Below are 26,655 nucleotides of genomic sequence, written 5' to 3' on the forward strand. Positions count from 1 at the left end.
ACTAAGGCGCTGTATAACGTATTAAAGTGCTCCATGTCTGTAAATGTTTTCAGGGAAGAGAGTTGAAGCAGCTGGCAGAGAACACGCAACTCAGCCCACAGCTCTCCACGACCAGCTATGAGTGAACAAAGGGCTCTATGACACCCACTACAGAAAGAACACTCGTGTTTGAGATCACCTCCTCCTCAGAAATCTAAAGTTCAATGACGTTCCTTCACTGGTAACCAGACCGCACTAAGGAAAGACTCAGAACTGTGCGTATTCTTCTTATACAAGTAGTCTGACGTCACCACTGACAATTCCTGTCCTGGTGAGGGTGGAAGGTACATTAGCAGAAGTCACACCAAGTGCTCAGGCCTGCTGGCAAATGTCACATCAGGGAGAGTGACAGGCCACGTGCACTCCGACCACAATCTCACTCATGTCTTACCCTGACTCACTTAGGCTTTTTATTCAAAGCCACAAAATGCTGAAAACGCAAATAAAAGGATTATTTACCTAAGGAAAGCATACTTGGTAACAGTATGCTACTGAACAGTGGCTTTCTTGGCCTCCAACTCCAAAATGCAGAAATATCCAGAATGATGGAAAGACCTTAAAACACTATGCAAGAATGTGTCATCTACCTTTTACAAAGCCCCCTCTCCAAAACGGAAGGAAGGAAAGAAGGAAGGAAGGAAGGAAGGAAGGAAGGAAGGAAGGAAGGAAGGAAGGAAGAAGGGAGGGAGGGAGGGAAGGAGGGAGGGAGGAAGGGAGGAAGGAGGAAGGAAGGAAGGAAGAGAAAAAGAACTGAAGCTTAAAATACAGGAAAAAATGGTAAATGCTTTTAAGAGGAACATGTCAGAAATCAAATCCAGTGCCCTGCCCTACCCTTAGCAGTTTAGGCAAGTGCTCTTCCAGGGGCTATACTCCCTGGCCTTGAGATTCTTAATTTAACCACAGGCTCCTTTGCACTCACTTATTTCATAAGGATTTCTTTTAAAGTAAACACTCCTAATACAATGTAAATACAAAATATGTAAATGTCCCTTCAAACACAAGGGCTCCTCCTGAGTACTACTCACCCACTTGGAAAGTTTGCTACTTTGCTACACAAGAGCTAGGTAATAGACCCAAAGGAAAAGAATAGTCCAGAGACAGAATGGGTTCATCTTCCAAACGCATTCATTTTAAGTATTCTGAATGTTAAATTCAAATGCTCCACACTTAGGACCATGTGACTGGAAATAGTGACAATCCAGAGAGCATCCTGTACTGAAGACAACAGACACAGAGTGACATGGAGCAGGGGTCCTGGCCAGCCAAGTAAGGTCTGGGATGGCCCATGCTGTATCTCAGAAAGCAGTCACCAGAGGATCTGCCAACAGTTTTCAAGGTGATCCAATCCACAGACCATTTCCAGAAATTAAGATACTTGGGCCTGCAAAGGCACATGCCACCAAGCCAGACAACCGGAGTTCAATCCCGAAGATCCATATGGTTGGAGAGAACTGACTCCCCAAATTGTTCTCTGATCTCTACATATGCACAGTGGTATGTGTGCGCCCCTCCATCACACATACAAATTGAATAAATAAGTATAATTTTTAAGGAAATATATATGACACCTGTGTCATTTTAAAAGCTTCTCTCTCCAGATCTAGCCTATTACTGTTGCAGAATAAACCCATACATAATAAATACATCTTCTACAGAGGCTGACATGCTCAGGAAAGAAGGATGCCTGGCAAAGCACGCCAGTGTAACAGAGGCTGACAAATCTTATGGTCACAAATGAGAGATACAGGGATCAACAACCCCAGAGAACAGTGCAGTCAAAGTCCCAAGTGGGGACTCCCCATCCAAGAGAGCCATCTTACCAGAGCCTGGTGTGAGCACCGGGGCTGTGAGATGGACACAAGAATGAGAAGCCCCCCAGCCCTCATGAAATCTGCTGATTAGTGGGGAAGGAACACGCGCAAATTTCCAGTGGAAAAGTGTGGGCCAAGGGTGGCAAGGGCTTCATCGAGGCAATAGGAGGAATGTGCTCAGTATGAGCTTCATCAGAGCAGTGGCACAGAAGCTATGAGCTGAAAGAGGAGAAGAAATCGGGAACAGGAGGATCAAGAGGAGCAGATTCCAGCCTGGAGCCAGCAGAGGCACAGGATTAAAGCAAAAGGAAGTACTGCCTCTGACAGCCCATGTCAAAGGGGAGGTGTGGCTGGGCATACAACACTGGAGGGACAGGGGAGCTGAGTGCCAGCAGAGGCCAGAATACCTGCAGGGAGAACCCCAGGGGATGGAAGGCGCTGGATGGTTTTAAACAGAGAACTGATAGACTGATTGTTGTACGTTTTAAAGATCCCCTGCTCTGAGCAAAGGACTGGGGGGGGGGGGGGGGGGGGGGCGGAGACTGGAAGAAGAAACTCTTCCCAGGAGGTTTCCCCAGGAGACAAGACACAATGGTGGCTCACACAGATGTAGACACAAAAAGAAGCAAGTAGATTTGAGACACACCTGAGTGTGGGGAAAAAAGGAAGTATCTGGAATTGCTTCCAGACTTTGTATGAGCAAACAGCTACCTGAGAGCACTGTTACTGTTTTGATCCTTAACGGCCTCAAAGGTCCATCCGCTGAAGGGTCCACCAGCAGCAGAGGCACTAGCAGAACCTTAACAAGAGGAGGTGTGGATGAAGTCGGCAGGTCACTGGGAAGGGGAGACTGGAATTCCAGCCCCTTCTCTTTTGGGCTTCCTGCTCAACATAAATTGAACAGCTCTGCTCCACCTGACCATCCTGCCATGATGCGCTGCTCAGCATCAGCACGAAAGCAAAGGAGCCAAGCAGTCATGAACCAAAACGTGTGAAAATGTGAGGCAGAGTATGCTGCTAAAGCATGGTGTTGGATAAATGAAGGAGGAGGTGTGGCTGTGTGAGCATATGTATCTGTTAAATGTTACACCAGCATATAATGAGAGCTGACTTCTCTCCTGAGATGCCAGCCTCTGCAGAAAACATATAATCTATAGGGTCGTTCAGACACAGTAGTAGGATAGATCCAGACACAAAAGCTGGAACAGATGTCATATAACTGTGTCTATAGGACACTGTGTAAACTCAGTCATGTTAGCAATATCTATGGGAAAGGCCAGACAGCAGGTGATCGTAACGGAAAGGTGGGAGTATCTTGGGAACAGCCATTCTTCAGAGGGACAACCATGATGACTATGAGCACACAGGAAGAGGTAGGACTTCTCCTGGGGTGTTTTGTTTCATCTTTAAAGATGGAAATCAGTACATAAGAGACGAGAGCATGTGCAAATGTCCTGTGAAGAGCCCACAAAAGAGGCTGAAGGGCTACACAGGACATGGGAAGACCCCCGAATGCTGACACTGCATGGGGAGCTACCCTGTCCTGAGATCTTTCCTTTCCTTCTAACGAGAGCCAGTATCCCTATGTCTGCAGACGTCATGAAGGAGCTGTGGGAAGGACTACAGATGGTTATTTCTCTGTGAGGTACAAGACAACAACGTTTACAGAGAGTTCAGGCCTGAGAATAATGTGAAGATGGGGGGTGGGGCGCAGGCAGGCTTCAAATGAGGATCACTGCCTATGGAACCAGGAACATCCCTGGGCAGGGCTCAAGTCCTGCTGGAGAAGTGAGCTTGAGTTTTCACCTGCCTTATTGTAGGATTTTTCTCTCACAATGAAGAGACAAGATGAGAGATAAGGTTCATCCCAGATGGAAGCATTTCCTAGAGATACAAATGCATCAGCATCCCAAGCCGGGGTACCTGGGATGCTGCTGAGCTGAGCTGAGCTGAGCTGAGCTGAGCTGCAGGCATCTCCAAATCACAAAGAAGGAAATCCCCAGTGAGAGAGCATGAGCAGGGACCAAGCTTAGAGCGGACAACAGGTGCTTTCCAGGCAAAGGTAAAACTCAGAAAGCTCCTCCGAGTGGAAAGAAAAACAGCAGCTTGAGGATGGAGCTCCTAGCAGTTCAGTGTTAATGCAAGAGGGCCACAGGAGGCTAGAGACATCAGATGCCATCTGTCACCATCAAAACAGTACCAAGGAAATGCTCCAGGAATGACAGACATCGGTAACACGGGTGTGTGACAGTCTCCTCAAACCCTGGACTCCACAGCAAACACCCCTCAAAAAAGGAGACCCAGAAGCTAGCTCAAGAGTCATTTTAGGTCATGGAATTTTCCTTCCTTTAGAGAACTGGTCTGATACACAGACATCTGCCTGGCCACCAGGAGCTAAAAAGGAAGATGGAAGGCGTCTGGGGGCCTCTTCCTGCTGAAGTCAACAGCAAGCTCCCAAAGCAGAGGAGGAGCGGGCACAGCCAACAGTACACACGGGTCTCGGCTTTGTTTTGTTCATTAACTGAAAGCATTCTGTAAAGCTTAAAATCCATCATTAGGTTGTCGACCCCTGGAAAGTCTAGTCGGTAACTCTAGAACACAGCCTAAAATACTTTCTTTAAGAACAAAGTAAGCCAACAGTCATTTTTGTAAGTACTGCTGGTCGCAGAACAAGGGCTGTTTTGTTTTCTTCTTTCTCTCAAAAGAGACTGGGGGCCCCATGGAATCGCACGTTACCTTCATTATTTCACAGAAATATAGCGTTGTCACTGTAGAGTATTACTCGTATTTCCTAATACCAAACACTGCTCTTCCCCAGAGACAGATGAGTACTCCTAATACCAAACACTGCTCCTCCCAAGAGACAGATGAGAGTACTCCTAATACCAAACGCTGCTCCTCCCGAGAGACAAATGAGTACTCCTAATACCAAACACTGCTCCTCCCCAGACAAATGAGTACGCCTAATACCAAACACTGCTCCTCCCCAGACACAGATGAGTACTCCTAATACCAAACACTATACCTCCCCAGAGACAAATGAGTACTCCTAATACCAAACACTATACCTCCCCAGAGACAAATGAGGACTCCTAATACCAAACACTGCTCCTCCCCAGACACAGATGAGTACTCCTAATACCAAACACTGCTCCTCCCCAGACAAATGAGGACTCCTAATACCAAACATGCTCCTCCCCAGACAAATGAGGACTCCTAATACCAAACATGCTCCTCCCCAGACAAATGAGTACTCCTAATACCAAACACTACACCTCCCCAGACAAATGAGTACTCCTAATACCAAACACTACACCTCCCCAGACAAATGAGTACTCCTAATACCAAACACTGCTCCTCCCCAGAGACAGATGAGTACTAAATCTTCAACAGACTACCCTCCGGCTCCCAAGGCCATCTGTGATGACACCTTCTGCATTAAAGACAACTGAATTAACGATAATGAGAAAGACTTCCATGTGTCAAAAATGAGATGAAAAGCACAAATACAGAATGTGATTTTACAAGCACATAAAGAATGTTGTAATCAATCATTCTGGTAGAAAGAAATTGCAGAATCCTTTCATTCCTGAGCCTTGGGAAGGGCTTTAGATGGTCTTACAAACAAAAGGCAACCCCAGGAACACAAAACATGCTAAGGACTCAGCCCTTGTCGGATAGCAGCAACCAGCCAACCTTTTCAATGCAAGGCCAGGCAACAATCTGCAGCTCTGAGGCCCCTGGCACCAGAGCACAAAATCAGCCCCGGGCAGAAAGTGATGCGCAGAAGCAGCTGTGTTCCCAGCCAACCCTGCACACACACAGGAGGCAAGATGGACCTGCCCCTGGGCCAGGCTGCCAACCCAGCCTGGAGAGCCACCCCATCAGCGTGTACTCTCCACAGACGCTTCCCACGTTTGCTGCTGACAGAGGCTGGTGAAGGGTCCGGGAATATAGAATACAAAATTATAAGCTTAAGAGATGAAAGCTGACAGTCATCACTCTAAAGGTTAACTGCTAACAATGGCTGTCTGCTTACAGCCAGCTCCTCTGCAACAGCCAGGGGTTAACTTTTAACCCCCTTGGCCCTTATAGCCGACAACTGCCTGGACCAAAGTTAACTTTTAATAGTTGTTTCTATGTGACTCCTAGCATGCACCCCATGCCTGATACTATAAGAGGGGGCCAGTACCCGCCTCCACGGCCACAGCCCCAGAATTCCAACATTGGCTGCAGTCTCAGCTAGCTGATAAGCTTTTGTGCCCCACGGTGTTTTGTTTTTTTTTTATTTTTATTTTCTGGAATAAAGTTTGCTTCTGGTTTAATAGACTTTGGTGGTCCGTCCCCCATTATTATGAGACCCTGGACCCAACACTGGGGCCAGCAGAAGGCCTGCTGAAGCACTACCGTTCAGTAGCTCTCACACTTGAAAAGGGGATTCAAACGTGATCCACGAAGTCTGAGAAAGCTGCTGGACTCGAGTGCTGAAAGGCAGTTGCTCAAGTGTACGGGACATCTTGAGAGTTTGTGTGAATTCAGTAATGAGTTTTGAGTCCTAAAATGTTCACTTAACCAAACATGTCCCATCAGACGATGAAGGAACAAACCTTGTTCCTTGCTACACATGGGGCTCAACTCTGCAGTTACGTCTAAAGAGAACCCATCTCAACAGGACAGCAAAATACTTCATAGAGATGTTCCTAATTAGGATGCTAAAGAGGATCCAGCCAGTGAGATGGTTCAGCAGGGAAAGGCACCTGCTGTGCAAGTCAAGGTGGGTGGAGAGAACTAACTACAGGCAGCAGCGTTTAATGGAAACAGGGAAGAGAGAACATTTAGAAGAACACAAAGACTGTCTTCGAGTATTTAAATGATAGGAAGAAAACAGATTTTGATTTGCTCAAAGTGCAAAACAAGATGTAATGGGTAGAGTCACGGAGCTTCCGTGTTTGGTCTCTCCATTACAAGAATTGATTAAGAGCCTAGTGACCCAGCTGCCTTCCAAGGGAGACGTGACTAACTACCTCTATATAAACATGAAGAAGCTAGCATCCAATGTCCAGCCAATGTCTGCCATGGCCTTCTCCACAGAAAGTTAGCCCAAGAAACCTGAGGTCCTAATTTATCCTCAATCCTGGGATTCTAGATGAGCTGGGGAAAGGCAAGACACAAACCGTATTTCCATGTTACTTCGCAAGACAGCAAACTCCAGACTCAGAGATTCACAGCACAATGTGAAGATTAAAATGACTATAGACTTTTCAGAGGTGTTTCCAATGAGGACTCTGGCTTTAGAGCTCTTCTCATTAGATATTTGGCTCTAAAAATCTTGAATAGTTTCAAAGAACTGAAAGATGAGCTGGGCAGTGGTACAGCACACCTTTAATCCCAGCACTCAGGAAGCAGAGGCATACGGATCTGGGTTTAAGGCAAGCCTGGTCTATAGAACAAGTTCCAGGACAGCCAGAGCTACACAAAGAAACCTTGTCTCAAAAAACCAAATAATAATAATAATAATAATAGCAATATAAAAAGATGGCTGTGGACGTAGTTCCATGGCGGAGTACCAAATCACCAGTACTATGTCAAAAACAGAAAAGGAAAAGAAAACTTATCTTGGGCAACCTTCCAGCTCAAGAGGAGCTAAGAAACCTGCTAATAATAACAGAGCACAGGGCCGGGTTCTAGCACGGTAACAGAGCACAGGGCCGGGTTCTAGCACGGTGACAGAGCACAGGGCCGGGTTCTAGCACAGTGACAGAGCACAGGGCCGGGTTCTAGCACGGTGACAGAGCACAGGGCCGGGTTCTAGCACGGTGACAGAGCACAGGGCCGGCTTCTAGCACGGTGACAGAGCACAGGGCCGGCTTCTAGCACGGGAGCCTCCGTAGCAGCTGGCAATTCCTCCCACCTTGGCGATCAAAGGCGAGTTGTGAGGCTGTAGAGTCGAAGAGAATAAGACTTCTGGCCAAAGACCCACACACAGTAAAATGGTGTGACTAGGAAGCACATACCCTGGTAATATTAGTAACAATTTTCTAAAGCAAGGCCCGGGTGAAACAGAGAACCAGTTGGGATAGACACCAAACCATGTCTTTCTAATAAGGAGCTACCTTATTAGCCAGCCTGCGTATAAAAGAACCAGAAGGAATTATCTTCACTCCCCACAGCCCTCATTATTTTAGGCCTGGATTCCAAGCGCTTGTGACCGCTAAAGGAATGCATAATCTGAGGGCATAAGAGACTTTCCACTGTTTTCTCCCACGACCTTCCAGACACTTTGTTTTATTGCACTAAAGGGAAAACTCCACTTTTCTACTTCAGTGTCACAGACAGCAGCAAAGGAACCACTGAGCTGAGACAGTGTTTACTTTTCCGGAAACAGAACCTCAAGAAAGGGGGCCAAGGATTTCTCTATCTGAACAAAACAACTTTCCCAAAATGAGAAATACTTTTCCAAAAAAGGATTGCTACATCTAAAGACTTTATTCTGTAAATCTCCCCAGGGAATGTGCTTTTTATTACTGAATTTTCTTTTTTCATGTATTATTGGGGAGGTGGGTGTATGTAACATCACACGTGTGCAGGTCAGAGGACTTGCGGGAGTCTCCACGTGGGTCCCCAGGATCAAACCCAAATTTCAAGTGCCCATCCCACTTTTCATTATTTGGATCACCAAACAACTGTTTGAAGAACCCTAGCCCAAAACAGTGCCTATCAAATCTACTTTCAGATACTTTGAGATCACAAATTGGATTGGGTTACAAAACAAGAGCAATATAACAATCCCCAGAACAAGGCCAGGTGTGGTGGCACACGTTTATAATCCTGGGACTGTGAAGGCGGAGACTGGAGGGACCCTGAAGCACGCCAGCCAGACTGGCCAAATCCACAGCTCTGGGCCAGCGAGAGACCCTGCCACCAAATAAAGCAAGATGGATGGTTCCTTGGGAACAGTGTTATCCTCTGCCCTCCACCAGCACCTACCTATGTATCCACACAAAATGCATGCGCTGCTTGCTTGTGAAATCTCTCTCTCTCTCTCTCTCTCCCTCTCTCTCTCCCTCTCTCTCTCTCTCTCTCTCTCTCACACACACACACACACACACACACACACACACACACACAGAAACAGAGACAAAGAGAATATGAGATTGAAACACAGGGAACAAGACTAGCAGGTACACTGAGACAACCATGGAAATGCACCTCGGGGCTCAGTTTTAACAACCTGTTCACCTGTGCTGTCAATAGGCCCTTGGGGCTTCAGAGGATATTCCCTCTGAAAGCATCAGAAAGATTTAAGAAAGTGGAGTGCCTTAAAACAAAAAGGAGGCACACCCTCAGATGTGGCCACCACAGCGATCTCAGAAGCTGTGCTGCCAGACTACGTGTGCCAGTGGCACACTCGTGTGCTGCTGCCTAAGCATCAGAGCTTAGACAACTCTTTATGAAACACGTGTAAAATAGTTCTAAAGTCGACATTGCTCTTACGTGTTATCGTCACTCAGCACACAGGATACTAGGTTTCATTATGACATCCTTCATACACAAGGCATCATCGCACTTGGTCATTTCCACCCCTCCCTTATCTCCACTGCCCCATGTATCAGTCCCCCTCTTCCCACAGAGTGTTGTCGTGTGTAACCATACAAGGAAATACATATTGCCATACAAATATTCCCCAGCTGAACCAAGTCGTTATTAAACAGTTCAATCCTCTCCATCCACACTCATGCTGTGATCCCTTTCTCCATTTAGCTGGCTGCTCTCCTATATTATAGCTTTCCCTATCAAGGTACATCCAAATTTCCATGAGAATATCAAAATGGTTGAACTAATAAAAGAACAGAGTCACAGACTGGCATTGAGAGAGTACGAAAGTCTTCATGTCAGCAGTGCTCAAAGTGCCCTGCCACTGTGGGGACGGAGGGTGCCCTTGGCTGATTTTGGCTCTGCCCTAAGGAGTTCTATCTTTTCACCGCAGAGAAAACAATTCCCTTTGTTATCCAAATACCTTCAACCATAAGGAAGGAAGGGCACGCCATGCCTCCCACCTGTGAGGAAAGAGAGTGCTGCCCAGGAAGGAATTCAGCTGCCAAATAAATCCCAGGACAGCATTTTGTTTTTAAGGTCAGCTTAAACTGGTCTCTTAGGCCTGGTAGGGAAACAAACTAAAAACAATATTAAGTTGTACAGTAAAAGCTCGAAACCACTAGCCTAAAATCATTAGAGCCAGTGAGAATTTTTCCCTGAGACTGGGGCTTCCTGTGTGGGCCTGGCTGTCCTGGAACTCACTCTGTAGACCAAGCTAACCTCAAACTCAGAGATCCGCCCGCCTCTACCTGGGATTAAAGGTGCATACCACCACCAAGGGCGAAACGGTGCGAATTTTAATTAGCTCACAGGAAGAATTAGGACCTAAGGACAGGGGTGCTGCACACTCAACAGGGTATCAACCTGGAAATCAGGAAGGAGCTAGAACACAACGTTTCTGAAAGCCCAAGGCTTCAGTCCACGGCCACCTCGGTGCAGGGTGCATCCCTACAATGAACGGTCCCAATTAATGAGTTCAATTACCACATTTCTGCTTGCATTCCACAAAGAACAAAAAGTATCCAGTGAGAATGTTTGTCAGTTTCCAATCCTAAATCCCAATTAGCTTGAGACCAACAAAACAAGAGGGTTAGCACTGAAGTTCTGAGAGCCTCAGTTCCAGACCAACTTCCCGGACACTGGCTGTGGCCTAGGCTCAGGTTAAAACAGCAAAAGAGAAAACGGAAGACAAGTCTGCATTACCGAGGTTTAAGATTCCTTTAGAGTCTGTGCTCTCCAGTCTTTAGGTTTACACACACACACACACACACACACACACACACACACACACGCCTGGCGAATGTTGGCTAACAGGGAAAGGAACAGAGCAAATCAATAATGGACTCTGAAGGAAAAAACTGGTCCTTTGACTGTAATTTTAAAAACCTAATGCCCTTTGTTGGTAATAATGTTTTAACTTAGGCTTAGTAAATAATAAAACCAGAACTCAAAAGCTGCTGTGCCTTCAAGAGGGCCTGAGCCTAATAAGGACACTTGGGACGGTTAACCTTGTTTAACCTTGGCCCTCTTTACTCTCTGCGTGTGGGACAGTAAGGACCCTGCTTCTATTTTTTTAAGAAAATAAATACTTGGGCAGAACACTATGAGAAGGAATTTAAAACCACGGAAATAAGTGAGGGATTAGTCTGTCAGGCTACAGGCTACAAAAGCATCATCAGACAGAATTTGAAAGTTGGGCTTTCCTGTTTTAAGTCAAAAAAAGAAAATTATAGTTTCTTAAATCAGGGATAATATGGACAAAGCTAGAAGCATATTCAATAAGGCAACAAACTGCTAAATTTAAAAAGAGATGAGAGAGAGAAAGGGAGGGGAGGGGGAGGGGGGAGAGAGGGAGGGAGGGAAAGAGAGAGAGAGCTTTTCAAAGAAAGCATCTAGTCAATGACAAACAGGATCCTGATCTCCAACCTCTTGGGATGCTTGGGTCACCCCTGACTGGGAAGAGGCCACCACCTGGGCTGAAAGGCCAGCCTAGTATTCAGCCTCCTGGGTGGCCACCAGCTAAGCACCTGTCTGGAACAAGAAACCAATTCCCCACTGCATCCTCAGGTGCTAGAACATGGCCAAGCACAGAGCAGGCTTTTAAACTATCTGCTTTAGGAATGAAGCTTTAGCAACTTAGACAATTAAAACAACACACACAAAATGTCCTACTGATGTTGATAATAACAAACACAACTGTGCCCATGAACAAATCTCTGCTACAAAATTTGTTTTTCCTAGTCAGAATCCTCTAATACAAAGACACAGAAAACAAAAGCTTAGAAATCCAAGAACTGTATTAGGGGAAGGGTTTGAGAAGGAGAGAAGAGGGAGCCCAGAAAGCTGGAGGAAGGCCTTTGGGTTGTGGATACAGATCTGACCCCAAGAAAGACAGGGAGAGAGGAAGGCTGAACTGTGCTTATCAGGCTGCAAGGTATCTCCAGGAGAAGCTGAACGAGGCTGTCCATCAGGACCCAGTCCCCTTCCCTGGCGATGCAGTGGGTGGTTACAAGCTGTGGGCAGTTGGAGGAAGCCTGGCCTTCACACTAACGCGATGAAGTCCACAACCTTCTCCCTTTCCCTGCATCACCAGTGACTGGCAAAATTCCCAGAGTCCTCCACAGTATCATGGCCACTGGGAATCCCTCTGACCTCAAACAAACCCCACCATCAATATAAAACCATTTCTATCAACTACAGATACCACAACGTGGAAAACACTCCAGCATCTCATATACTACAATGAAAAAAAAATGTTTAATAAGTCTAATTATATGTGAACTCAGCATTTATATTTTAGTTTATTGAAAGAGTTCCTTGAGAGTTGGCTTATTTTCATCACTGTGTATACACATGAAAAAGGAAATAAACTACTTGTATTAAGATATTTCTAAAACTTCTTCAGAGCCCAAACACTTCTAAATCACTTTCCATCTTAGTCATGAAAATCTGGTCTCCCCCACAAATATTTTTATCTTTGTGCCTCCAAGAATAATGGAGGCATATCACTTCTTTAAAGTGTACCCCACTTCAATATCCTGGACTTACTCCCAAGGTGGTAGCACCCACGTTTGAGACAGAAGTTATGGAACCTCCTTGACTTAACAAGTTCTCTAAACAAGGTTTCCAAGCAGCTACAGAGACTCGTCATCCCTCTGTAAGCAGCCCTTATTTAATGACTGAGCTGGAATACTGACAGCTTGCAGTTGTTCACACAGGCAAGAAGCGGATACCCAAACTCACATCTCCTCAGGCTGCTGCCTGGTTCATGGCAGCCACATGATGAGATTATACACATTTCACTCGGGTTCAAAGTTGGAGGGAAGGAGCTGACAATGTAGACCACTCAGAGGACGTGTCCTTAGTGAGCACAAGGCCCAGGATTCACTCTCCAGTCTATGCGCCCCCAAAAGAGGTGGAGAAAAAGACAAAAGTTACAAACAGCTGAAGAGAAAGAAGAAACAAGGTTTCTCTTGTCTGAGGGTCCTAAAGAGAGCAGTGGTTCCTAACTCAGTGATGCATAACAAACCACTCACTTCAGTGGGCTCCAATTTCCTATTTTCCCAACTCATGCATGATCCAAATGCCCTAGCGCATCAAAAAGTACGTGCCATGAAATAGTAGATCCAGCTGATTCACAAAAATAGCCAAGTTTAGGCAATTATAGGAATGAACTGGAAATATTCTGGTGTCTCTTTGGGTGAGTGGGTGAATGGGTAGGAGAGTGGGAGAGAGAAAGAGAGAGAGAGAGAGAGAGAGAGAGAGAGAGAGAGAGAGAGAGAGAGAGAGAGAGAGAGAGACAGAGAGAGAGAGAGAGAGACAGAGAGAGACAGAGACAGAGACAGAGAGACAGAGACAGAGAGAGAGGAGAGTATGCATGTAGAATCCAAAGTAAAACAATTCCTTAGAAACCCCAAGGATATGAAATAGAGGAAACGTGAGCTCCAAAAGGGAAGTAGAATCTCAGGAGGACAGGCTGGAGGGTCACAGACAACGATGAGTCATCAACAGAGAGGATTCTGACTCATGGCACAAGGCTTCTCCCCAAATTATTAAATTCCTCAAGTATTCTAGATATGTAAAAATAAATCCTCACCTGGGACGTTCCTGCAGCAGGATTTACAGCGTAGCATGCATATCTAGCTAGACTGTAATGGGCTTACAGGATAAAATGATAAAATATATCAAATGGTAAAGATCATCTCCAAAGACAGGAAGCAAGTCTTTGTGAAATTAAGTCACGAGTAAGTTCTAGGCTTTTTATTTTTGTTTTTGTTTTGTCTTTTAGGTTTTCTGAAACAGGGTTTCTCTGTGTAACCCTGGCTGTCCTGGAACTCGCTCTATAGACCAAGCTGGCCTCAAACTCAGATCTGCACCTGCCTCTGCCTCCTGAGTGCTGAGATTAAAGGTGTGTTCCACTATGCCTGGCACTGTCATGGGCAGCTCTTAAAGCAAACTAAGAAATGTCTTCATGAAGGACGGCTACGATTTCTCCCATTGTAAACATCCTTGCCAATAGAATCACAGACAAATGTGTCATTTTTATCTGCAGAATGGACTACACATTTGTTATTATAAATATGACTTGTAAGAGTAAACAGAAGGCACAGACTGCCCGATAATGCCTGATGTTTATGCCACTTATCTCATTCATTCACATGCATAAACAACACTAACCATTATCACGCAACACTAAAACTACTAGCAAGTAGAAGCCTGCTGCATTAAGACAAATCAGACATGGGTATAGTTTCCAGCCTCTGAAAACAACAGATAAAAACTTCACCTGTTGAGTCTTTTAATCCCCCGGGTGGCATAAAGCCAGCAAAAACCATGGTTTAACTTTTACAGAGAACTAACTCTAAGGCAAAGGAGATTTCATGGGCTAGTGGTTCAGATTTCAGAATTCATCAGGTCTGGGGTGCAGCCTGAGAATGGGCATTTCTAACATATCCCCGAAGATTTCAGAATTCATCAGGTCTGGGGTGCAGCCTGAGAATGGGCATTTCTAACATACCCCTGAAGATTTTGGAATTCATCAGGTCTGGGGTGCAGCCTGAGAACGGGCACTTCTAGCATATCCCCCAGGATATTAATCACTTCCTTGATACTGTGACAAAGTATCTTACAGAAGATACAGAAGACTTTGTGGGGAAACAGGTTCATTGTGGCTCGAGGTGTAAGAGTGCACAGGCAGCATGGAGAAGCACGGAGGCAAATGAAACAGTGGTCTCACACACACACACACACACACACACACACACACACACACACACCCCTCCCCCAGGACTGAGCACTGGCTCTCAGCTAGCCTCTTCTTTCTCCCCCCACTCCAGTCGGTCAAGGGCCCACAGACAGTGCGCCCCACATTCAGGGTGGACACTGCCCCCTCAGTCAATCCTTTCTAGAAACACACCCATGGTCAAGCCGCTGGGTCTCCTAGATGATTCCAAATCCTGTCCAGTTGTCATGGAAACCAGCCCTTACTACAGGAAGGTGATGCTGGCCCAGTCCCCATGTGTAGAGAACACCTGCTGGGAGACACACTAAGAAGGAATGCGAACAAGTTTTCTCCCAAAGAGTAAAAACATTCATTTACTTTAATGAACATTATTTCAGTGACATCATGAAACACTCTTATAGAAAAACAGTAATAGTTTAGAACAAAAACGAGAGTAGCAGAGCTGAGAATATATTTTTTAGGTAGACAAGTTGTCCTGCCTGTCCCGCACTTCCAGTATAAAAAGGAGGTACTGAACACTGATGTCTAAGGACCTCTGGACACCACTGGAAAGCTCTGCCTTCCATCTCCCAAAGGCACTGTTCCTCAAAGCTTTTCTAACCCTCTGGTCCACACCCTTACTCTGATTTGTCCAAATCCTCAGAAACTGAGCCCCTGCAGGCTGGCAAGAAAACCAAGATCAGTCTGTTCAAAGGATTTACTCAGAAAAGTAAACACAGTGTGAAGGGCCGTTCGGAGATGCTCATAAATGCCGCAGCACTATTTTAAAAGTCCCTAGACTCCTGGACAGCTGCCCACCTCAGATAAGTACACCGTGTGCTGTCAGGCCACACGGAGGAGCAGCGCAGGAATGCTGGCCGCGCTTCCCTCACAGCATGCACAGACACAAGCCTGCCAGTGCTGGCCTCTGGCTGGGTCAGGCCCAGCTCCCTAGTTTAGGTTCCTCACGTCCACAGTCAGGTTAGAAACACTAGGAGAAAAACTACTCACTTAGAAGCCCTTTCCTGACACCACTGTGATATCTGTCTAGAGGGTGGGGCATGTCCACTTGTGGAGACCAAACTCTGGGTGTGGAGGCAAATAGTGACTTATTTTCCTAAACTGGTATTCTGTCTACTTCCCTTTCCAGTGAGTCACTGGATTTCAGTTCCTAGTTTTGCTTGACCAGGGACTGAACTTTCATACTGAGCACACTCCACCGCTAAGCCACACCCACAATCTCAGGAATGTATTTAGTAGCAATGGAAGAGGACATGGCAGACTCAAACAGCCTTCCCTCTTTCCCAAGTGGAACTAGTTTTCCCTCAAGGAGGCCCCGGCATTCCAGCTCATCTGGGCTTAACTGGCTAATGGCTCATCTCCCGCTCTCCAGGAGACCTCCCTGAATTCCCGTGCCTCTGTTACTGCAAAGTGACTGAGTACACACGCTCTCGCCCATCTCCCGGGGATATCCACTACTCAAGGAAGAGCTGTCATTGCTGTCACAACTGGCCCCTGGATGTAGTAAGCACACAGAGGTACTGGCTGAACTAAACACAGCCCCGCTTAGGCATACACAAGGCACAAGAGCATATGGCCATCAGCTTCATCGGATGGGGTTCTTGGCCGATGGCTGCACTTCTAAACACGTGTATTTACCCTTTAAAGCCCAAAGTCCTACAGAATACTTGTTCAGTAAAAAAACTTTCTACAACATTTGGCTTTGGTCTTAGCCTTCTACAGATTTTAACTTTTTTTCCCTTTACTGATTTAGCCTTAACTATGAATATGATCATGCTTATTTTCCAATGATCATGCTTCACTGTTAATTAATGTCAGACAATGGAAAATACTGATTATTTTTGAAGATTTAATAATCACTAAAATTACACTAACCTTCTCAGAAAGGATCTCACAGCTGGCTCATTCTGCTTTCTTTTCCCACCCGTGGCCTTTAGCTGCCAGCTTACACTAACTGTAAGAGGCGTGGAGACTGAATTTTGTTCTGAGTTCCCAGAATGCACCTGCATTCAGTCTAGCTGGTCAGGCCCCTCCTTGCTGCCCCAAGAGCACTAAGGACCTCCTTGTGCCTCAGGCCACTGCTCCCAGCTTCAGGACAGCTCCTGTCCCCAACAGCCACAGGCTTAGCTGACCTCCTCTCCCTGATGACCACACTTCATACCTTTGTCTATTTTAATTAACTTGCTAATTACCAGCTCTTCTCCAGGGCCACATTGAACGTTTCTTGCATATCTGTTCTCATTCTAAGTTTACAGCTGCCTTGGTCTCCAAATGCTAATTACCAGCTCTTCTCCAGGGCCACATTGAACGTTTCTTGCATATCTGTTCTCATTCTAAGTTTACAGCTGCCTTGGTCTCCAATTGTCACAACCGTTTCTTCAAAAGCTTTCAAAAGATCTCAAAGACACATGATGATTTTATCCAGTTTTCCTGCTTCAAAAGAGGTGATCTCAGAAGATCACAGAAAATCACTCAATGTCAGTTGGATAAATGGCACACGCCTTTCAACTTTTATTAACTTCACTGCCAACTCTATGGTGCCTTGGGAGACTTCTACTTCTAAAGATGCCAGTAGAGAGTATTGGCTCGCTGCATGTGACGGTGCATGCCTATCCTCCAGCACTCAGGAGGTTGCATGTGATGGTGCACATCTACGCCCAGCACTGGAGAGGCTGCATGTGACGGTGCATGCCTATCCTCCAGCATTAAGGAGGCTGCATGTGGTGATGCATGCCTATCCTCCAGCATTAAGGAGGCTGCATGTGGTGATGCATGCCTATCCTCCAGCATTAAGGAGGCTGCATGTGGTGGTGCATGCCTATCCTCCAGCATTCAGAAGGCTGCGTGTGTTGATCCATTGCTATCTCCCAGCACTCAGAGGGAAAGCAGGGTGACTACAAGCTTGAGAACAACCTAGGCTACAAGGAAGCCTTGTCCCCCCCAAAAACACATAAATTATAAATTATGGTTAGGGGAAAAGGTGAAAACCCTACAAATTTGCAGTGACTTGGAAATTTACCATCAAATGTCATCTATTTGAATGATGCTGCAGAGGGACCAACTGCTACTGCGAGAGACACAGAAGGGATGACTCTGACCCTGAACTGTTTCCTGGAATAAAGGCGTTTTGTCCATGTTGTTGTTAAAGTGACACCTCGCCCACACATCCTGAGGTATTCGTACTTGAAATGTGTATGTTCGTACATGAGATGACCCGATGCTGGGCTTTGAGTCAAAATGGCAGCAGGGGGATTAGGAATACGGGATAAACAGGATCAGATGTGACGCTGAGTGCTGAGAACAAGTAATTTAACACTATATTCTAGTAATGCTTTCCATTTCCCAAACTAAACTGGAGTATCCTGGTCACATCGTCGGGTGCCTGTGCTTCCCACTGCTTCCTCTCCGGCAGGTATTTCGGTCCCACGTCTCAGTTTTGTAGGTTTGGGTGGGTTTGGTTTCATTTTTCAAGACAGGATTTCTCTGTGTCCTGGAACTCACTCTGTAGACCAGGCTGGCCTCCAAATCACAGAGATCCACCAGCCTCTGCCTCCCAAGTGCTGGGATTAAAGGTGTGCGCCACCACACCTGGCCCACATGTCAGTTTTAACATGCTGTACCATTCTTCTGGGGTTCAAGGCCTTCCACAGACACAATCCTACTCTGACATCTGCCCTGCCCCAGGAACCCAACCTTCCTACACTCCTCTTACCTCAGACAGAGACACGGTCAGCTGCCACCACAGCCAAGATTAAATCATCAGTCAGCTAGCAGCATCTCTATGAACCACACTATCTACATCAGAATCTAAGACCACATTCCAGTTTCTTGACCTCATCGATTTACTCCAAGAAACTGAATACAAAACTCGACCATCAAGGCAGAGAGTGGTCATATGGTATTTCTGTAAAAGTCTAAACTCCAGCCCCATTCTACCTAGAACCCCGTTCCTGCACACACCAGGATATCTAACAGTCCTTTACCAAAAAGGCCCTCAACACTTAACCACTACCTCTCTGCCCAGCTCACCCACAGCTCCTTACCCATCTCTGTTCTGAACTATAGCACTCTTCACTGCCTGATGGCACATGTTTACTCATTACCTCCCTCGCTAGCAAATAAAACTGTGGATGCAGGTACTTCACAAAGTTTGCTACCTAGCCCTCAGATTCCAACCAATAAAAAGAACATAAAATGTCAATAAATGCTGGCCACATGCTCGAGATCCCAGAAAAGAATGTCTAAACATCAAAGAAAGTACATGCACACAGCTCTTATGTAACATAAACCAAGACATTCCAGCCGGGCGGTGGTGGTGGTGCACTCCTTTAATCCCAGCACTCGAGGCAGAGGCAGGTGGATCTCTGTGAGTTCGAGGACAGCCTGGTCTACAAAGCGAGTTCCAGGAAAGGTGCAAAGCTACACAGAGAAACCCTGTTTCAAAAAAACCAAAAGGAAAGAAAAAAGACATTCCATTACCACCCCACATGCCTCCACTTCACAGTGTGGAAAGGTGGTCTCGTGGCACTATTTGGATCGAATGTCATATTTAGTTTTTACTGAACAGCTGAGAAATGAGTGACTATAACATTATACAAACACTAATTGAACTTACCAGTGTGTGCCAGGAAAAGCCCATGTGATAACACTACCTTCACATGCACACCATGAAATTCTGAGTATGTTTGTGTACATGTTCTTAGGTGTACACACCTGTTTGCAGATCCATGTGTTTACACAGATGTGTACATGGGCCCAAGGTTGACGGCAGGCGTTACCTCCTCCCCTTCATTTTTGAGAGCAGGTCTCACTGAACCTGCAGCTCACTACCAATTCAGTCCCTCGCTAGCAAACAAGCCCCAGCATCCTCCCGTCTCCACCCCTCAGGCACTAGGATGGCATGTGCACACTGATGCACCCTTGGCCTTCCTGCATGCGTGCTGGGAATCCTAACCTGAATCACGACACGTGTGTGGCAAGCACTTTACCAAATGAGACATCGTCCCAGCTCTGTGCAAGGATTTTGTTTGTTTTTGTTTTTGCATTTTTGAGACAGGGTTTCTCTGTGTAACCCTGGCTGTCCTGGAACTCACTCTGTAGACCAGGCTGGCCTCAAACTCACAGAGATCCACCTGCCTCTGCCTCCCGAGTGCTGGGATAAAAGTGCTGGGATAAAATGCCACCTCTGCCCACCCTCTGTGGAATTTTTAACATCCAGAAAATATCTCAGAATGTAGGGCATAGTGCAAATTATGAGATTTTAGAAAACGTGTTTGTGCTACTCCTAAAATCAAAATGAATTCCATCCTTTGGTTTTGCCCCTAATGCACATGCTCCTGACAGAAACTCCACTAGCCACCACCTGGGAAACTAAAGCATGTGGGTGGGCAGCTGGCTACAGGGTAATCGGGGAAGCTCAGGGTTCTAGCTCCTACTTCATTATGAGACCTTGGGCAGACCATGTGCCTCAGTTTATAAAACAGAGTGGAGGGATTATCTTCTTTACAGACTTGGCATGATAACCAAAAGACTTAAAGTGAGGTAAATAGCTGAGAGCAACGCCAGCATACAGTCATGGCTAACTGTTCCAGTTACCGTGCTCAGTACCAGTAGCGTTATCACCTCGGAACCCACTCACACATCAGCGTAATTCTAGGCAGTGTTTATTCTGGAGAACCAAGAACGGTATTTTATTATATTGTTTCTGTGGGACACTGAACCCAGTGTCTTCTGCAAGTTCTAATTATTTTAAAATGGTAGGTGGGGGGCAGTGAGAACAGTATGTGGAAACCCGGTGGTAATCACACTGTGAGTCTTTGTTTAACTGGAAAAGACACACAAACTTACAAGAAAGGCAAATATCATCTAATCCCCCCTGAAATGTCATTGCTGAGTTCACAGGTATTCACAAAGCACCAGGCACTCAGAGTATGCTGCATGGAGAAGCAGCCCTCATTAGAATCAGGATCACATTATGTCACTGCAGAGGAACTTCAGAGACAGCCAGGTCTCAGCTCTGTCCACCCAAAGGCTCTGCTAACAAAAGGCAAACCAGCACCCACCTTTACTTTACAAGTGAAAAAAGACTGCCTGAGGTCCAGAACCTTGCCCAAGAACTGATCACTACCAGAACCACCATGGACCCAGACACCAGAGCTTTGAAACCCCATCCAAAGCTCCCCCCTTATAAGCACTAAGTTCATCAAAACTTCTGTCCAGCTTCACAGCCCAGACTGTCCCCTCCTAGAAATCTGCTAATCAGTACATTCACATTCTTGATACTCACCATGATCTCTCTCTGTTCTTCAAGATTCTTCAAAAAGTTGGAAAATTCCCGTAAGGAAGCATCTGTAAGGAGAAAGGCATGTTGAGTTTGTGTTGGGCGTGGCAGAGGAAAGCAAACCAGACCTCATGCCTTTTTTACCTATGCATCGCTCATCATCAGTCTCGGCGTCCCCAATAAACTCGAACTTAAAGTCTCTGAGCGAATGAGCAAACTTCCGCTGGGCTGCAGAAAGACCTAGAAAGAAAGGCACAGAGATGAACAGGGCCCTTGCTTTAAAGCCAAGGACTACCACAAAATCCATTTCTGTTGGGATTGGTAGACTGTTAGGATTGCACCACTCAGCATGTGAAAAGGCATGATCCAACCCATCGCTCTCCATCTGGCACATGCCCGGGTCACCTGTCTCCCTCCCACACTAGAAAACCCACCGTAACCCCACCCCTGCCCGCTTTCCCCAGCTGATCACAGCACATCTCTCAGCACTTTCCTCAGTCAGGGCAGAATTTATTCTGAAGTTCACAAGGTAATTAGCATCCATCTGATAGCACTCCTCAGGACTATGGAAGATCTAGACAGCTAACCACATCCTCTGAACTGATACTGCCATCACCAAAACCCCCCACTACCAACACCCCAACAAGGTTTTGGCATAATTCCTCACATAGAAAAAGCTGACTAATACAGGACTAATGATGCTGATTAAGCCGAAACTCTAAAGAGGACTGAAAATAAGCATACAACCGCAAAATATAAATAACTGCTTTAAAAACTGAACTTTTTCTTAATTTGGCAAAGCATGCACATCACAAGAGGAAGTGAAAGAAATTAAAGTGGCCTGTAGCCACATGAAAAGGTGCTCCATCTTCAGTGGTCAGAAATCTAAAACAAAGACCTCAGACAGCTGAGTCTCCTAACTGCCAAAGTCTATGAAGAAACTAACCTCTCGCTGGCAAAATTGGCATAATTGTTTTGGTAGTTTAGCAATTTCAGGTAAATTTGATGAAGTCCTATGACCCAGAAAGTTAGGCAGATTTCTAAGATAAAACTCTTGCACATGGATATTTGCCATGTGCAACAGAGAACTCTCAGAAAGACTCATCCCTGGAAACTAAGTCGGGACTATCTGTGAACAGCACCAAATACAAGAACAACGAACATCCTACATAGCCGCACGAGTGAAGCACAGAAGACTAACATGGAGGTAACTCTCACAACTGGGAGAGGAAGAAGAATGCTCTCACTGTAGAGAAGACATGATGGAGGCTTCCTCTTCTACTTCATGCCACGCACTTCTTTTAAGTACTGGTGGACTGCAGCCTCACTTTTGACACCTCTGTTATTCACTTAGCTGTCAGAACACACTGCACCAGATATGGCGGCCCGAGGCTATGATTCCAGACTTGGGAGATAGGGACAAGAGAACTGCAATGAGCTCATGGACACTGGACGACAGAGAAACTATCTCATAACCCCATCCAACCCCAACAGAGAAGAGCATCACGCAAGTCAGTCATATCTGTATGCATGCATTTAAGCTGTTAAAAATGTTCCTTTGAATCTGAGCGTGTATACATATAATCTGAAGCTGTTTCCTCAATATCCAGATTACCACTGAAAGAACGAAGGTCTTCCATTTAAAGACAGTATGTTGTAAGGACAGAATTAAATGTTATAGAATGATACTTTTTAAATAACAGTTTTGCAACATTAATGTTCTAATTCCAGCTGGGCGTGATGGCCCATGCCTTTAAGCACTCTGGAGGCAAAGGCAGACAGACCTCTGTGAGTTCAAGGCCAGCCTGATCTTCAAAGTGAGTTTCAGGATAGCTAGGGCTGTAACACAGAGAAATTCTGTCTCAAAAAAAAACAAAAAAAAAAAAAAAATTTTTTTCTAATTCCTCATGTTATTTGCATAGCTAATCTAACATTGCTCCTCCCAAACGTAATACCTTCCTTGTGTTAAACATTTAGGCTTTTCTTTTTCTTTTAACGAATTTATTTTCAGTTTTGGTTGATCTTCTAGTGACGGAGCTCATGTTTGTACCATTTAAACATCTGACCACATCAAAATCTGCTCCTTTTAACAATTACAAATGTAACTACTTTTCCACTGCTTAGAATATTTTAGCTTTCCTTTTTCTGTTTGAGGTGAAGAAGGAAGCCAGGGCTTGTGCATACTACACCCCACCTCTACTAAGAACATTTTAAATTCGTGTATTTTTCCAATTTCAGATCTATGCTGCTTTTCCAAACAACAGAAGGCGTGGTTTCAGTTTAGTAAATTTAATGTAGCCCATCAAAAGCTTTTTCTCTCTAGCAGCAGCACATGTGAAACCCAACCAGTTTCTGATGACTAGTTACAAAGGCCAGCTCCAGTCCTCTACTAGGGAAGGACAGGAGGAGGCCACTGGAGGAAAGTTTCCTTTACTGACACGGACTTCCACTATTATTTCACGGATTTCTCATGAGCTGGCAGGCTGGTACTGATGTGTGTGGCGTATTAAGATTTACAGATAGATCAAGAACCTAACCAGGGCAGCTGACATCTTTGGACTGCTCAGAGTGTCTCAGACCTCCACACAAGTCCCTTCCTGACGCCATTTCAACTTCCAAGGCATTTCACATTATTCCCAGGTCCTCTGCCCAGATTCCATTTCTGCAGGTTCACTACTGACACTGTGGCACCACCGTTCACCCTGGCACTGTGGTGCCAGTGTCATGTCCTGCAATGTTGCTGAATTTGTGTATCTGGTCTAAGAAGGCCGAGAGTGCTTTTAAGGTTCTCCATACCGAAGGTCCTGGGGCAAGTGTGACAATGCGACTTCCTCTTTTGTAACTTGAATATCTCACTGCTTTTGCTTCTCTGATGACTCCAAGACTTCCAGCAATGAAAGTGGTGAGAGCAGAGGCCTGTGACTTGTTACAGACCTTAGAAAGCTGTCAGCATTTGCCGAGTGCAGTGACAGCTGCGGCCTGTCTTCTGGATCGCGTTCAGGTACATTCCTTCTGTATCTAATACCTAACGCTGTTTTCACCATGAGAGACAATGACAGCTGTGGCCTGTCTTCTGGATCGCGTTCAGGTACATTGCTTCTGTATCTAATACCTAACGCTGTTTTCACCATGAGAGACAATGACAGCTGCGGCCTGTCTTCTGGATCGCGTTCAGGTACATTGCTTCTGTATCTAATACCTAACGCTGTTTTCACCATGAGAGACAATGACAGCTGTGGCCTGTCTTCTGGATCGCGTTCAGGTACATTCCTTCTGTATCTAATATCTAACGCTGTTTTCACCATGAGAGACAATGACAGCTGCGGCCTGTCTTCTGGATCGCGTTCAGGTACATTGCTTCTGTATCTAATATCTAACGCTGTTTTCACCATGAGAGACAATGACAGCTGCGGCCTGTCTTCTGGATTGCGTTCAGGTACATTGCTTCTGTATCTAATATCTAACGCTGTTTTCACCATGAAAGAATGCTGACTTTTACCAAGCTCTTCCTCTATATAAAGAACTATAGAGTTTTGTTCTTCACTGGTTGATTTCATATACATATTAATTTGCAGATGCCGAATCATGCCTGTGATAAATTCTACTTGATCACAGTGCATATCTTTGTAATACTCCATAGACTGGAATTGGTAGTGTTTTGTTGAAATCTGCACATCTAGGTTCAAAGATAATATCCTACAGTTTTATTCTTTCTTGAATCGATTCAATCGTTTTGGTTTTAAAGTATACATGTGTGAGTGCAGGTGCGCATGTGGGATTAGAACATTGGTGTCAGCTCTCTCCTGCTACCTTTCAGGATCCAAGGGTCACACTCAGGTTGTCAGGACTGTGCACAGCACCTCCCCCCACTGAGCCATCTCACCGCCCATTTCATCCCTGTGCCCTGGCCTGGCTTTGATGTTAAAGGAATGCAATCCTGTGGAACACACTGAGAAGAATTCCTTCCTCTTCAACTTCCTGGAATAACTAAAGAAGTGGTCTTCACTGTTTTTATGATGTTCAACAGAAAAACTGCCTGGCCCTAAGGCTTAACATTTATTCATTTCATTTTAGAAACAGATCTCTCTTTCACAGCCCAAGTCAGCCTAAAACTCACAGTGATTCCTCCTGCCTCAACTTCCTGACAGTAGGTTCGCAGGACTGAGTCACCCACCACACCATGCTCTTGGTATTCACTCCGATGGGTGGTTTCTAATTGCTGACTCAACCTTCCGCTGCGTACTGATCTGCTCACGGGTTTTCTATTTCCTGATGGTTAAACTGGGAAGCATGCAAGTGTCCAGGCTGTTTGCTGTGTCTGCTCAGGTTTCCTCCTTCAGGATTTCATCTTGGTAGAAGTACATGTCCAGCAATGCTTATGGTTTTCTCTCCTTTATCACACTTGTTGATATACATTTGTTCTTAACAACTGCTAAGAAATCCTTTCACAGCCTCAGCTCACAATCTGGTTTGGGAAGCCCCCGGACCCCCACACGATGGCCTCTGTGTGCCAATGGTAACTTTCTACATGAGAAAAGTGATTCTTTATGGCAGATCCATCTACTTATTAACAACGTTTAGTTAAAACCATGAAACAACAGACAAAGTCAGAGCCTGGCCTCCCTGATTAGGCTCCTGTAGGCAACCCTGAAGTTGCAAAGTGTGACATTGGCCATGAAAGACTCACTACCTAGTGAGGGTTTCTGTTGCTGTGAGAGAACACTAACTAAAATCAACTTGGGGAAGAAAGGCTTTTCAGCTCATCATGAAGAAAAGCCGAGGCAGGAACGCAGAGAAGAACCTGGAGGCGGAACTGAAGCACAGCCTGGGGAGGATGGCGGTTATTGACTTGCTTGTTCTCCATGGTTGTGCAGCTGCCTTTCACATACAACAGAGGACCGCCCACCCAGGGCCAGGCACCCCCTTCTCATGAAGAATCAAGGAATGACTCACAGACACACCCACAGGCCAAAATGATGGAGAAACTAAGGTTATCTCTTGCCAACTTGACACAACCTAGACCTGACTAGCACATACCCCTAAATCTCCCACAGCTTCTACTCCTAACATCTGAAGTACCAGTGGGATGCTTGAAGAACTATGGCATACTCCATCATCCTAAACTTGAAAAGAAAATGAACAATGAGTATAGCGTGCTTTTCTCAGTGTGCTGGTTAGTTTTATGTCAACTTGACACAGGTACAGTCATCTAGGAGGGAACTTCAATTAAGAAAATGTCACAAAAAAAAGGAGGGGCGCTGGAGAGATGGCTCAAGGGTTAAGATCATTGGCTATTCTTCCAGAAGTCCTGAGTTCAATTCCCAGCAACCACATGGTGGCTCACAACCATCTATAATGAGATCTGGCGCCCTCTTCTGGTCTGCAGGCAATCATGCAGACAGAACATTGCATACATAAGAGAGAGAGAGAGAGAGAGAGAGAAGAAGAAATGTCTCCACAAGATCATGCTGCAGGAGAGCCTGCAGGGCATTTGTGTAATTAGTGGAGGGAAGGACCGTCCCCCAGCCCATGGTGGGTGGTGCCACCCCTGGTCTGGTGGTCCTGGGTTCTATAAGAAAGCAGGCGGAGAAAGCCAGGGAAAGCAAGCCAATAAGCAGGACTCCTCCATGACCTCTGCACCAGCTCCTGCCTCCAGGTTCCTGCCCTGCTTGAGTTCCTGTCCTGAC

The 26,655-nt window shown here is 45.7% G+C and overlaps 1 protein-coding gene and 1 long non-coding RNA gene across 6 annotated transcripts in view; one reads left to right on the top strand and one right to left on the bottom strand.

Moving 5' to 3' along the window:
* Positions 1-26,655, bottom strand: part of LOC131911864 (rho GTPase-activating protein 10) — a 280,586-nt gene that overhangs the window by 186,690 nt on the left and 67,241 nt on the right. For all 5 annotated transcript variants that reach the window (XM_059264272.1, XM_059264274.1, XM_059264273.1 and 2 more), the window contains exons 2-3: positions 21,113-21,208; positions 20,975-21,036 (exon numbers count right to left, since the gene is read on the bottom strand). In XM_059264272.1, coding sequence (XP_059120255.1) covers positions 20,975-21,036; positions 21,113-21,208 — 158 coding nt within the window. The remainder of the gene's footprint in view (positions 1-20,974; positions 21,037-21,112; positions 21,209-26,655) is intronic.
* LOC131911867 (uncharacterized) lies at positions 59-1,595 on the top strand. Its single transcript, XR_009379443.1, has 2 exons — positions 59-254; positions 1,211-1,595. It is a non-coding gene; the product is annotated as an uncharacterized LOC131911867 (long non-coding RNA).

The sequence above is a fragment of the Peromyscus eremicus genome, chromosome 5 (genome assembly GCF_949786415.1).
Source record: "Peromyscus eremicus chromosome 5, PerEre_H2_v1, whole genome shotgun sequence".
In the NCBI taxonomy this organism is placed as follows: Eukaryota; Metazoa; Chordata; class Mammalia; order Rodentia; family Cricetidae; genus Peromyscus; species Peromyscus eremicus.